This window comes from Argopecten irradians, chromosome 1 (genome assembly GCF_041381155.1).
Source record: "Argopecten irradians isolate NY chromosome 1, Ai_NY, whole genome shotgun sequence".
Classification (NCBI taxonomy): Eukaryota; Metazoa; Mollusca; class Bivalvia; order Pectinida; family Pectinidae; genus Argopecten; species Argopecten irradians.
Genome location: NC_091134.1, coordinates 1083187 through 1098458, shown reverse-complemented (window position 1 = coordinate 1098458; position 15272 = coordinate 1083187). Strand labels below are relative to the sequence as shown.

The window sequence follows — 15272 nt, the reverse complement described above, 5'->3', positions numbered from 1 at the left end:
TGTTGTATTCTTGTTATTTTTACTTTCGAATGATTTTGTTTGCTTGTTTGATTATTTTAACGTCCTATTCACAGCCAGGTTCATGTAAGGACGGCCTTATACAGTCTGTAGCTTTTGTGAAGTGCAAGGTACGTGTTTTGGGAAACTGTGGTATATATTCATATTGTGTCTTCTTGTATAGTGGAACTGCTGCCCTTTTTATAGTGCTATATCACTGAAGCATGCCGCCGAAGACACCAAACAACCCACCTCACCCGGTCACATTATACTGACAACGGACGAACCAGTCGTCCTACTCCCTGTGTGCTGAGCGCTAAGTAGGAGCAGAAACTGCCACTTTTATGAATTATGGCGTGTCTTGGCCGGGGGACAGAACCCAGAGCCTACCTCACAGGGGAGAGCGCTCAACAGAAGTGAGGTGGTGTCAAGGGAGATGTTAGGAAGAAAGAAAAGATAAGCTCCTAAATTTAGTCGCCTTTTATGATCATGCAATAGGGGCAGCAAGTACAATTTTTCCGCCCTACCTGGAGGGACAAAGTTGAATGATAAATGTACCAACATGATGATGAGACCATGTCCTCTGCTGCAGTATGTTAGTTTACTGTCCCAGACAAACAAAGGGTTGCCATGGGGAACATAGGCACGTGATTCCATCAGTCCTTTTTGATAAGTAGATGTAACAAATTTCAGCTATCAAAAGGCTAGTGTTGGTCGTTTGGTCCTAAAATGCGATATGAATTTGAGAAAGATTCCTTCAGTCCTTTCTGATGAATAGATATAACAAACTTCAAATATCAAAGGCAAGATTGTATCCTGTCGGCCATCTTGTTGATTTGTTGGTCCAAAACTGCAATGCAAAACTAGGGTCATCGGAGTTAACATTTTGTTTGTTAATATGTTCAAAGTTAGCTGTTATCGCTAGCCAAGTGTATTCAGTACGATACTGAATTTTAGGAAGAGTAACGTACTGAATGACATTAGCTAGCTAAGTTACGCCCTATTATCATTTGAGATTAATTGTGACCCGACCGGAGTTCGGACGTATTGGTTACCGTAATATATACTACGGTCATCAAAGATGGATGCCAGTAAAAAAAAATCGGTAAGTTTCGGTTTTTGGCTGATTTAGATGGTTTAAGATGACATTGAAAGTTTTCCATTGCTCTTCGAAGGAAGAGTTTAACCTGCTGTATCTAAAAATCATATCGGTTTACACTGGAAGTGTATGCTTTTAACGCAATAGAGCTTTGATGAAGTTCATCCTCGATATTCCAGGGTTTCCGATCAGTTATCATTTCTTCACCCCTGGACTATCTTATAGTAAAAGTGGAGGCAACAGAATAGAACAGGTAATTTAGTCGTTTGATGTACATCAAAAGAGCCATATAACGGTACACTGTGGTTGACTGTGTGGCTATGAAGTTGGGCATCACTCTCTCTGTAGTCTTCAAAGGAAATTTTTTGCTGGCCTGTGATAGCCCATGGGTATAGAGATCGTAAGTGATCGGAACCCCTGGAATATCAAGTTGTGACAGCCGTCTCCCGAGTTTGACTGGCAGTTGTACCTATGCAGCTTTGCGCGTTATCTCTTCCGGAAAATCTGGAATTATTTCTTCTGTTTCACAAGTCTTTGTAGATATCTCTCATATACTTACGGTACTGGTTTATCTCGGGCTCGTGTTTATCTCGAGGGGATCTGAGAATTAGTTACAGTTTATATCAATATAGATCCACCAGAATGCCAATAGATCATTTGTAGACGTCTAAGGGGTTAAGATAAAAATAAAATCGCTAAAACCATACTTTACATTGTACTATACACCTTTACCCACACAATACAAGTTCATCGCGACTTCCCGGTAGAATTTTAGCTTGATTTCTAGAAAACAGACTGAATATACTGAAAAGGAGGTAAACAATTTGATTTGCGTTACAGCACGCAATTTTTACGTGTAGAGAATGAAAGCCGCGGCTTTCTTAGAAGTAATTGCTGCCGATTTAAAAATGACGAGGTATTTTATTATGATTTTGAAATAAAAACATCGTGGAATAGTTTTTTTTTCTTTGGCGATCAAATCTTCATATCACTCAAAGTATACCAGACACTTCAATAGCACTGAATATCACGGGAAATGCTTTAAGTTTTCTTTCATACCTACGGTTGTAGAACTGCTTTCCTCGATTCATATTCACGGTTACTCGCAGTCAGTGCAATACGACCCCATGTCGTCAACAAGATCATTATTTCCTCGGTGAAATATTAACGAGAGACTGGGCTGGTTTTACTATAAAGAACTCAAACAACGGAATTTTCGTTAAAAATAACACGCAATTTTCATATATACAGGAATTTGACTTGCAGTCGCGATTTTCTTCGAACTTATTTCAAAATGGCGATATCATAATTGTACAATTGTAAAATCTTGTAATCGTTTTCACAAAAAATGTATTATTGGTTATGCTTAATTCATTGTCAAGGTCACCAAGATGTCAACTCCCCTAGCTTGGCTAACGAAGTTGCCAAAATGTGTACCATAAAGACATATTAGAACTATTTTACATTATTTTACCTATTTCATTATTTCTCATCTTATCTTTTTTTTTTAAATTGATGTTTTAATGAAATAAAACTGCTCTATTGGTAGCGTTAAAAGGCGACTAAATTTGGGATTTAACTTTTTTTTTCTTCCTGTCGATCGACTCTCTTCCTCCTAACACCCTTGACACCAACTCACTTTTGGTCTACAGTTGAGCCACGTGATTTGGTTCGATCACAGCCAGGGTCATCCCGTAAATGCGGCGTGTAGGGTGTGTGGATACCTGTTTGGGAGGCTGCAGTATACTCGTATTGTGTCTCCTTGTACTGGATTTCTTGCCCTCTCACTATCTCACTGCAGCAAGTCACCAAAGACACCAAGTAACACATCAACCCGGTCACATTTTACTGACAATCGGCAAACCAGTCGTCCTACTTCCTTTTTTCTTAGCGCTAAGCAGTAGCAAAAACTACCAGTATTATAGACTATGGTTTGTCTCGACCAGGAAGCCTTCCTCACAGGGACGAGTGATCAACTTAAGGCGTAAGTGAGGCGGTGTCATGGGAGACGTTAGGAAGAATACAGTCAGATCATAGGAAGAAGTGAAAAATATTATCCTAAATTTAGTCGCCTTAATTTTACTATCATACAATGTGATAGTAACCCCTGGAGCATCGATGATGGTACAATTCTAACGCCCTACGCTAGTCGTCGCCCCTATGAGAAAATCTCTGTGTTCTGTAGTTTCTGGATTCTGGTTTCTATAGTTTATAAAAAGCTGTAGTTTTTGCTCCTGGCTAGCCAACGGGAGTGGGACGACTGGTTTGCCCGTTGTCAGTGCAATGTTGTCGGGTTGGGTTTGCTGTAGTATTATAGCGCTAAAAAAGTTTCGAATATAACACCACGTCTCAAAACGTATTTAGAATGTCAAATTGCTAAATCAAATACTGCAGTGCCAATCAACTTATCATAGCCCATTATTTTAGGATTAATTTGAATGTATTATTTATGTTATCTAACACCAAATTTTTAGCATACTCTATATAAACCGCCAAGTGCTTTATGGTTAGCATACCATAAACTATATTCAAATTGATATTACAGCTTTAATGTTTTACCTGGAATCCCACTTTTATCGATGGACTCTTTTCTCTAAGAAATTATAACGTCGTCGTATAAAGCAATCAAATGCGACATTATAAACGGCGTCGTCATTTTTTACGTTAGGGGCTGATAATTTTACGCTAATAAAATGATTGCTGCAAGCAAGATCAAATTATTATGAATGGACTACAGTAAAAAGATGCAGTTCCAATAATCTTTGACCCGAATTTTTTTTTCTTCATACAAAACAGCATTGTCTGTGAGGAAGGCTCTGGGGTCTGTCCCCTGGCCGAGACACAACAAAGTCAATAAAAGTGGCATTTTCTGCTCCTACCTAGCGCTCAGCAAACTGGGAGTGGGACGACTGCTTTGCCCGTTGTCAGTATAATGTGACCGGGTGGGGTATGTAGCTTGGTGTCTTCGGCGGCATGCTTCAGTGATATACAGGAAGCATACATGGGAGGCCGTCCTTACATGACCATAGCTGTTAATAGGACGTTAATTAATCAAACAAACAAACAAAAAATCATTAGATCTACATGAAGCCATTTAGTACGAAAATGGTGATATAACACACCATAGCGTATTTGTCTCGTGACATTTTGTGTGTTTACTGTTTACACATTCAGAACGTCATATCTATATATGGTATACAATTGGAAGTGTCCCTAGTTCGTTGGCCGTTTGCTGTGTAAAACATGTCATAAGAATCGGATCTTTAATTTCATTTAGATACGTCTGATTACCATAGGAGTAGTTTAAATATTCTATGTGTTTGTTATTTGTGTCTCTTTTATGGTAAAAAAAAAAAAAACCAAAAAAAAAACAATAATAAAAAATAATACAAAATCTCACTGCAATGTGTTATAACTTCCCTCCTATTCATTAACACGTTCATCGTCTATTTTCACATTTTTAAACAAATTTTAACTTTCAGAAATATGTATTATTGACATATTTTCAAGATGCTCCACCGCCGACAGAGCATAAACAATATTCATCATTTGAACAATAATTGGTGTTTAATCGTGTATATATATGCCTAATTAACACAAAAAATAACATAAAATAATTTATTTCGCCTTTGGTGCATGCGCAATCATTACTTCATTCTATATAAGATATAGTGCCACGGATTTTTTCCGGGATGCAATTAATTATTTCTAATATTTTTAACTTGAAGTAAAATTAGAAGCTCACATTTTTCAATGGTGGTAATGGTGTAAAATAAGTAACTTTTGGAACTGAAGAAAAATACAAAATCGTCTGCTCCTGTTTTTGATAGCGAAAAAAATACCATTTGTCAGCGGTAGAGCATCTTTAAGGGAACAACCAACTAAATAAAAAAAGACCTTCGAAATGCCCCTGTGATGGCCCCCAAGATTGAGCCCAGGATATAATTTTAACCCGGCCGCTAATTGGCTGTCTAATTATGAATTTCAAAAGTAAAAATGTTTTCTGACAGGTAATTATTCCTAAATAACCATAATATGAATTTTGAATTTGGAAATTCATATTGAGATTTAGGTTCAAAATATCAATTTTGATAATGAATAAGTAAAAATATTAGAATTTCAGGATTTTTTTAGTGCAAAATGCGCCTGATTTCAATGAAGAAACCCTGGTTGGAGTTTGAGCAGAAGTACCCAAACTTCTTTTTCTTCCTAGTGTTATATGAGAACCTAGACTTTAATTATAGAACACAATAGCTAACTAATATTCCTTTGTTTTAATTATACAGTACAAAACTTTAACAAAGTTTAACACTGTGGTCCATGTAAAATTATTTAGTTGGTTGTTCTCTATATCTATATGACTTCCTTTTTCCTAGATAGCGAATCAGCGGTACTGTGTACTGTTGTACAATGAGCTCTAACAGTCGTAGTTTGATTTGTGTCCAGTTAGAAACGGACTGCCAGTACATTTACAGTTCAAATATCTGACCGTCTTCAGAAGTGAGATTAAACGAGAAGGAATTAGTTATCGAGACGAGACCCAATATAAATATATACCCAATACACGTGAAAATTTACACGCATAACCTTTACTGGCTGTCTGCCAAAATGACAGCTTTAAAAATCGTATTGTAAAGACAGTGACTGTTAGAAAGGGTCAGGGATAAACAAAGGTAGGTGCCATTCTTATAAAATGTTTTCATTTTATGTTTTCTGCATAGAATTATTTGTTGATAACATTTTGCATTCAACGATTAACACTGAATGAGCTGGATTGGAGTTGACGAGAAAGGCATATACCTGTCCACGTATACGTGGATTAGTCATTCTATCATAAACATGCCGTTACAGATCATATCTAACAGTGTCGAAAGTCATATAGGAATCAACAATATCCACAAAGGAAATATTTTCGTTTCCTATAACATGAGAATATAATTAATGGTAGATGTGGAAATCATTTGAAAGGTGTTTTTGCAGCAGGTTTTCTAACAATTAAAATATGAAATACTCACTTGTTTAAATACTAGTAAAGACAGAGAAGTTTATGTACTTGTAAGTGGCTAAATGTCTAACCCCAGAAACGATGCTGAGCTTTCTCACCATAGAGAATCAAAGAGAATATGATTATTGTAAAGGATCGAACAGATGCTGTAGAGACTGTCACCCAACGTCCTTCATGTAAAACACACCAGAAAGTAGTGAGTCATTCCAACGACAATTAATCATTCTAAGTCAACATCAAATTTTGAATTTCTGACGCAATTTTATTTTAAATTATTTTCTAAATATTTTTATTGTCAAATTATATTTTTTTTTGTACTTTCATTGTTTGTTTGCTGAGGTAAAAGTTTATCGACGAACATGTTGGTTGGAGCACTACAGTGAGACATGCGTATCGCCATGTAAACTACTACATTGTAATATGCTTTTTACGTTGTAAAAGAATATGATGAAACTTCATCTTTGTATTTTATACATTGCAGCCCAGCAGTAGAAACGTCGGCGATGGAACCAGGTCAAAGGAGAAGCATTTCGAGAAGTAAGTCAGTCTTGAAGAAAGACAAGAGCAGATCTACTGGAGGTAGTCTGTTCAGTTGTACAAGAGGGGAAAGGGACGACACCTCTTTAGTGGACTCTCTGGAACATCAGTTGAGGTTAAAAACATTAGAAAATGGTAAATTGAAACAGGAGAAGAGAGAATTAGAGGAAATATTTGCATCTATGATTGAACAAATGAAAAAAACTTTCATATTAAAGAATTGTAAATATGCCATCTGTGGAGACATGAATATAGTAGAAAAAAGTGTGGACAAAGAGAAACTAGATGAGTACATGGAGACCGTGATAAAAGCTTTGAATGAGGCAGCAGAGGAGCACAGATCGGCAGAACTAACATCACGACGGCTTGAGGTAAATATCATAAGAATAGTTATATAAAAATGATTTAATGTCATTTGGCAAATAAACATTTCATCATTAAAGATTACTCTTCAAATTGATTTTAAGAAGTAGTTTTGAGACCACCCCTTAAAAGGTTTTAAAATTTCCAAATCTATTTTTAAACATAATTTCAGATGGGCTATATATATATCGCCAAATTCATGTCACTAAGGGAAATATTTACCCAACGATAGGTATATAGGTACTGTGTATGGAGGTCAGATCCCCCGACTGTGTATGGACATGGGTTAACCACTATTGACACAGTATGTCTGGCGCTAAAGAATCATTCTTTGAGCGATAGACACAAGACGTATTCTATCTTTATCACGCAAAACATTTCAATTACAATTCTGATATTAAAATGATATTTAATTAGAATCATTTAGTTAATCCATGGACGCGTCTAAAATTAATTATTTGCTACACGCTATTGCGGTCTTTGTGAGATGCAACCTTGTAGATTGACCGTGAGTTTGTAACAACCAGCATCACAATTTTTATGAAATGCATTTTAGCTGTACATATGTTGTATTTTACAGTTTCATGTAATATTTATATATATAACTGTAACATGATACGTCTTTTTGTTTAATGTTCTAACACGGTGGTGGCGATATTACATTCAATTAGTATTGTAGTCTCATACTCAGCTAAACACTTTATCTTACATTCTTCTTTTAATAAGATGCTAATTGAACCTAATTGAGCAATACTGGATTCCGATTACCTTTATATACATTTAACATTATCAAAGATGAAAATAACCGCTAAAGGTAATTAATTAGCTCTGATCAATGTGATACCAATACACCATGACCATATGACTCTGAGAGTATTTACTAATTATGTTCTCATTGGCAAAATGACTCAATTATTTATGTTATGACAATTCCATTTAAAGCCTTGATCTACTTAGATAAGAATCCCAAGTGTCAGCGAATGACATTTCAAATATGTTTGAACCTTTTAGATAAGTCCTCTGTTATCAGATTGAAACAAAACACTACATGATGTATACATGCATGGTCCATGGCTCAGGAACATTTTGTTTCCATGGGGATATTGGAAATCCAGTTCAGCTGATTGGTCAATAACTCATTTTAGTAATACGTTTGGCTATCTTTTTATCTTTTGGCTGCTGGGACATTGTGACGTGACGTCATTATAAAATACATGACCTGGATAATGTTTTTGCACTACCCTTCCATATACGTTATATCTCGTCCAATAAAAATAACGATATGCTAGAGTAGTTTTCATCCAAAGATAAATAAATGACAAATACCTAATTTTCCTCCTCATTGATATGTTAATGAGTGTTAATTATTTTGTTTAAAAATAGTTGGAATTTTCCAAAGCAGATTTTTCTCTATTTATTGAACGTATGAAATCTTCATTTTAGGGTTTTACAACCTATAAGCCTTGCTTGAACTCTGACTATATAAGACGCCTCGACATACCTCCGTATTTAGATACGCCACTGTTCTACATGTATATATGCACATTGTATACGTTACCGTTCTATAATTACACATTGTGTCATTTATATCATGCATTACAAATGTTCAAACTTGGCTGAACTTGATATATATTAAACAGTGGACTCTGCAAAGCCCCATTGAAAGAAATAAAATTGTTATATTGTAAAAAATGTGAAATTAATCTTGAATGTAATATCTGAAACAGAGAGTAACATTTGGACGGAGATATGATATTATCCCCTATTTAATGTTTGGTTGTAAGATCCCCTGTTTTGTGTTTGGTAGTAACCATTGACAATATGATCCCCTGTTTTGTGTTTGGTTGTAACCATTGACAACATGATCCCCTGTTTTGTGTTTGGCTGTAACCATTGAAACAAGTTCCCCTGTTTTGTGTTTTGTTGTAACCATTGACAATATGATCCCCTGTCTTGTGTTTGGTTGTAGGAAATTATTGACAATATGATCCTCTGTTTCGTGTTTGGTTGTAACCATTGACAATATGAACCTCTATTTTGTGTTTGTTTGTAGGATACCATTGACAATATGATCCTCTGTTTTGTGTTTTGATGTAACCATTGACAATATGATCGCTGTTTTGAGTTTGGTTGTAGAAAACTATTGACAATATGATCCCCTGTTTTGTGTTTGGTCGTAACTATTGACAATATGAGTCACTGTTTTGTGTTTAGTTGTAACCATTGATAACATGAACCCTCTGTGTTTTTTTGTGTTTGGTTGTAACCATTGACAATATGATCCTCTACTTTGTGTTTGGTTGTAGGAAACCATTGACAATATGATCCCCGGTTTTGTGTTTGGTAGTAACCATTGATAATATGATCCCCTGTTTTGTGTTTGGTTAGTAACCATTGACAATATGATCCCCTGTTTTGTGTTTGGTTGTAACCATTGACAACATGATCCCCTGTTTTGTGTTTGGTTGTAAAACCATTGACAATATGATCCCCGGTTTTGTGTTTGGTAGTAACCATTGATAATATGATCCCCTGTTTTGTTCTTGGTCATAGGAACAATTGACAATATGAACCCCTATTTTGTGTCCGGTCGTAGGATACCATTGACAATATGATCCCCTGTTTTGTATTTGGTTGTAGAATACCATTGACAATATAATCTCCTGTTTGTGTTTGGTTGTAACCATTGACAACATGATCCCCTGTTTTGTGTTTGGTAGTAACCATTGACAATATGATCCCCTGTTTTGTGTTTTGTTGTAACCATTGATAACAAGATCTCCTGTTTTGTGTTTGGTAGTAACCATTGACAATGTGATCCCCTGTTTTGTGTTTGGTTGTAACCATTGACAACATGATCTCATGTTTTGTGTTTTGATGTAACCATTGACAATATGATCCCCATGTTTTGTGTTTGGTTGTAACCATTGACAACATGAACCCCTATGTTTTTTTGTTTTGTTGTAACCATTGACACTGTGATCCCCTATTTGTGTTTGGTTTGTAACCATTGACAATATGAACCCCTGTTTTGTGTTTGGTTGTAGGAAACCATTGACAATATGATCCCCTGTTTTGTGTTTGGTTGTAGGAAACCATTGACAATATGATCCCCTTTTTTGTGTGTTTGTTTGAGGAAACCATTGACAATATGAGCCCCTATTTTGTGTTTGTAGGATACCATTGACAATAAGATCCTCTATTATGTGTTTTGTTGTAACGATTGACAATATGATCCCCTGTTTTGTGTTTGGTGTAACCATTGACAATATGATCCCCTGTTTTGTGTTTGGTTGTAACCATTGACAACATGAACCCCTATGTTTTTTTTGTTTGTTTTATTGTAACCATTGACAATGTGATCCCCTATTTTGTGTTTGGTTGTAACCATTGACAATATGAACCCCTGTTTGTGTTTGTTGTAGGAAACCATTGACAATATGATCCTCTATTTTGTGTTTTGTTGTAACCATTGATAATATGATCCCCTGTTTTGTGTTTGGTTGTAGGAAACTATTAACAATATGATACATTTTTTGTGTGTTTGGTTGAAGGAAACCATTGACAATATGAGCCCCTATTTTGTGTTTGTAGGATACCATTGACAATATGATCCTCTATTTTGTGTTTGGTCGTAACCATTGACAATATGATCCCCTCTTTTGTGTTTGGTCGTAACCATTGACAATATGATTCCCTCTTTTGTGTTTGGTCGTAACCATTGACAATATGATCCCCTGTTTTGTGTTTGGTTGTAGGAAACCATTGACAACATGGAGAACAAGGTTAACTTGATGGAAGCACACTTTAGTGACCTGAACGCAACACTGACCCGAGACTTCAGCAAGGTTGCCATAAAGCTGACACAACACAATCTCGATATTGCTGAGCAGTTCAAGAACCTGAGAACTCTATTCGACAAGGTCCAAAGTACCCGGATGATCGAGACTTGGGAGGGGAATGAGAGTAGGACAGTTGAAGGTGGCATCAGGGCTATCAAGGATATGGTGGGCGAGACGGCGGAAATCACAGCCTCAAGACTACCAATACCCGCCAGAAAACTCAACAAAATGCTCACAGAGAAATATGGTATTCTTTTTTAAATTAATTTCACAAAATATATAAACAATGTCTAACTGATATTCCGAACCATGTTAATGAGGGAGAATCAGAAGAGTTCTTATTATTGTTGTTGTTGTCATTGAATTTACGGATTAGTCATTATGTCTATTCATTCAGATTAAGATCGGAGTTTTATGACAAATATTAACAACTTTTTAAATGACCACTTCAACAAGGATTTGTTTTTATCCATGCATAATTAATAATTTTCTATCTAAATATAAAGGGTTTACCATTAAAACACTAAATACATCATATGTTTGTAATTGATTTCTTTCAAAGGTAAAATCCCTGTAGAATTGGAAATACTTTTCACGTCCAATTCCAAGGGATACTACGATTTTCCCGACACATTTAACAACACGGTGGCTCGTTGGCTGGTGGGATGGGTGCGGAAAAATCCAGAAAATACAGCGGATGTCTTACTCAGAGAGCTGGGCGATCTGGATAGGCTGGTCAGCACTGTCGGGTTTGTATATATTATTTATTTTCGCTAGAAGCCCATTTTTGCGTAATTTTGGGAGAGTTCGAACGCGAATTTTTTAAATAAATATTACGTGAATAATTGTATAAAACATCAATGTACGATTGTCAATAAAAATCTTTAATCGCGAATTGATGTATTCGTGAATTTGTTAAAAAATATAACGATGACGCAAAATTTTGTATGCACGAAAATAAGGCGTTGTATATGTGTTTCGAGATACTGATCTGAGGTATAATGTGAAAATAAGGCAGAGTACAGAATATTTACGTTAAACAGTAAAATAGTTGGGATTATTTTGTATTAAGGATTAATTTGAATAGAATTTCTATGTTATGGAGATATAACACAAAAATCTGAGTGTACTCTAGGTAAACCGCGAAGTGGTTTATGATGAGGGTACACTCAGATTTTTGTGTTATATATCTCCATGATATAAAATAATCTTTTCAAATTAACCTTTTAATTCGATTTACTTAAGACCATCTCTTCAATATCAAAAATTCATTTGGGACTCTTTTGTCCATGAAATCATTACGCTGTCACAAACGGCGACGCCATTTTTTCCCTTTATGGGCTGATAAAGTGAATTTTAAAGCTAATGAAAATGCTCGTTACAATCAAAATTGAATTATATGTGTTTAGAGGTACTGAATATATGTGTTTAGAGGTACTGTGTGTTTAGAGGTACTGATATGTGTGTAGAGGTACTGATATGTGTTTGGAGGTAACTGATACGTGGTATATCACATGCTACTGGTAGATTTTAAGTCCCTCGGGCTTTTCACATCTTCAGTTATTTCCCACCTTCATAGGTTTAGGCCTTTTATTTCATGTTTTAGTTCCGAGTTGTACCAACACGTAATCGAACTTTTTGGTCTAGAGTAAAAGTTATAAATGAATGCTGTATCGATATATCCAGTAATGTAACAGTTTTGTATAGACATTCAACAAACTTTGTGATTAGGTTATATTTAGGCCATTTGAGGGGGCGTGAATAGGTAGGAAGAAATAATTGAATAATTAATTATCTCGAAATTCAACCCACCAACGAAAATAATTCGTATATTTTTTATTTTCTTAATGTGTATGGGATCAGATGTGATACCGTGTTATTTTCTCAGCGAATCAATTATTTTGTCAGTGACTAATCCTTGCTATACTGTACATCTAAACTAAGAAATGAAGTATATATCATTAACTATTTTAGTGTTTTAAAGCATATACTATTGTATTTACTATTCACGATGTTTTTTTACCCTTTCAGAGACGATGAAGGATGAGAATTCAGTTTTATCATCAGGAAATGAAGAAATCTCACCTTGTTGAGCTTATTTTTACCCTGTAATCCCGTTTATGGCGATTCAGAATACAGATCCCTATTCTTATTTCGTTTCATAGCCTCTATGGAACGGGGTAGGAAATTGATCTGTTGTTACCAATCATGTCATCCCGGACATATACTCACATCCCTAGGGTAAGGTCGCATTGTCTGTATCACGTCTTACCTAAAGCATGGAAGCGACAGGAGCACAAGATAAAAGAAACTAAATTTATAACGCGACAACAGACACATTTGATGTCATCTTGAATCTCTTCATATCTTCCTATTACGAAATGAATATTAATGCGATCGAATTATTGTAACGCGAGATAAATACCTTTGTATTTTGTTATAAGAAATTACGAATTGAATCATCTTGTAATACCGAGATAGATATCTGCTAAAGCGAGATGGTTATATTACCAGATACACTTCTCAGTAAGAAATAGCGTACCGTATATAGCTTATTATTTAAAAAAAATCTCAATTTCTACCTCAATTGCTTGATTGTGGTCCAAAAAAGGGCAAACTTAACGGCATTATACAACACTTAAGTTTTGTATAAATTTTCATTTACTTCAAAGTAAGGATTATCATTTACGTTTTCGGGTTAACTAATAACCACATCTTTTGGATATCAAGTTATTATTATGTAGGTATTCTTTAAAAGGGCATTCTATCCTTTCATGTAGATTTGGCAATAACTTGATTTAGAATAGTTTTTATCGAATTATTTTAGTTACCTCCAACTCATAAAACTAAACTAAAAGATCCTATAATTTGCCAATTCCAGCTAAATATCACATAAGACATTTAAGCTTATTTTACTAAAACACGATGACTCGGGGTGAGTTGACCGCATTCCGACATCGAGATTTGATACTGTATATATTCCGTCTCTGCATATTACAGAGTTAGCTTCCTTGCGGGTAGGTATCGATTGTTACGTCATTATTTTGTGAGCACAATTCACGTCGTTTTCTCCGAAACGTATGACGTTACGCTCCCAAACACATGACGTCACAATCAATACCTACCCGCAAGTGCAGATAACACTGTAATATGCAAATTCGGAATAACGTAAACCAACTGTCTTACGCATGTGATTTACTTTCGTGAAAGAAAGTTGGTTTACAGAATTCGCTAGTCGCTATAATTTAAAACATGATGTTATCTATTAAATAATTTATTTTTGTATTATTTCTGTTACAATTTAGAATACATATATATTTTATCTAAAGCAAATCAATTGTCTACATTTTACTTAAGATATATTGTATATGTACCAAGTAAATACATGTTATTCCGAAACAAAAACGATTTTTTAAAGAAAAGTGCCAAAATTCAAATCAATGTCAAATCAGTATGAAAATATATTTATTGGAAATCCTTGAGTCTGTCTCTGACCATAATGTACATGTATTAACTGTCTCGCCTTTATTCCTGCCATGCGATTGTATCATTTTTATAAACGAACAAATAGTTTATGCGTTTTCATTTTTTGATCTCCTATAAAGGCAATATTGCGAAAGTTTGAGAGTTATCAGTCATAAAGCATTAGTCTATGTACCAGGTCATTAAAGTGTAGTTTATTACTAGAGAACTCGTGTATAAAATAAGTATTGTTCAGCAGTACTTACTCCTTAAGGGTTACTGATATGTCGTGTATTAGACAAACGTTTCAGCTGACGGAGAAAACGTCCTTTCTCTTCCTGTTAATTATAATATAAATGCTATGCCTATAACGTTAATTCAATGATACATTTTTAATAAACATGGCATAATAATCATTCCCTCCAGTCTAGTCTTACTCTATTGCTCAATGATTTATTTAGGTAGTTTACAATACTATAAACCACTTTTTTGTGTGACTTACTTTTTAATAAAATAACATTTCAATTCTAAATGTCTTCACTGTTGTCATTTTCGTTTTATTCATTATTATTATGATTTCAAAACATAACATAAACATTCACACACATTCACACAGGTCAAACTTTTTTAAAATTACAAGTTTCCAAAGTCTTTCAAAATTATTTTCCATTCATTATTTTCCTTTCGTAAAGTATAACAAACATTTTATAGGATTATGGGATACAGCAAGGTTGGGGATGGGGAGCGATCCTTTATCTTTCCTATTCAGTAACATGGTGGTTGAAAGAAATAGATGCATGCATTAATGAGGAAATTACATGTTTGCAAAAATAAAATATTATTTTTTAGTTGTTAGCTAATAACTAAATTATGAACAAAACAACAAGAACTAATACGGGTTGATGTAGACTGATCATGACATGATACATCATGCATCGATTAATTTAAAACAGGGTTCTAGCAGTAA

General features: G+C 34.9%; 1 protein-coding gene across 1 annotated transcript; it reads left to right on the top strand.

Annotated features, from left to right (window-relative positions):
• The first annotated feature begins 5531 nt into the window (after positions 1-5531).
• LOC138314581 (uncharacterized) lies at positions 5532-14837 on the top strand. The gene is made up of 5 exons (XM_069254991.1): positions 5532-5769; positions 6583-7009; positions 10760-11090; positions 11406-11592; positions 12875-14837. The coding sequence occupies exons 2-5, from the start codon at positions 6605-6607 to the stop codon at positions 12888-12890; spliced, it is 939 nt and encodes a 312-aa protein (XP_069111092.1). The 5' UTR covers positions 5532-5769; positions 6583-6604; the 3' UTR covers positions 12891-14837.
• The last annotated feature ends 435 nt before the right edge of the window (positions 14838-15272 follow it).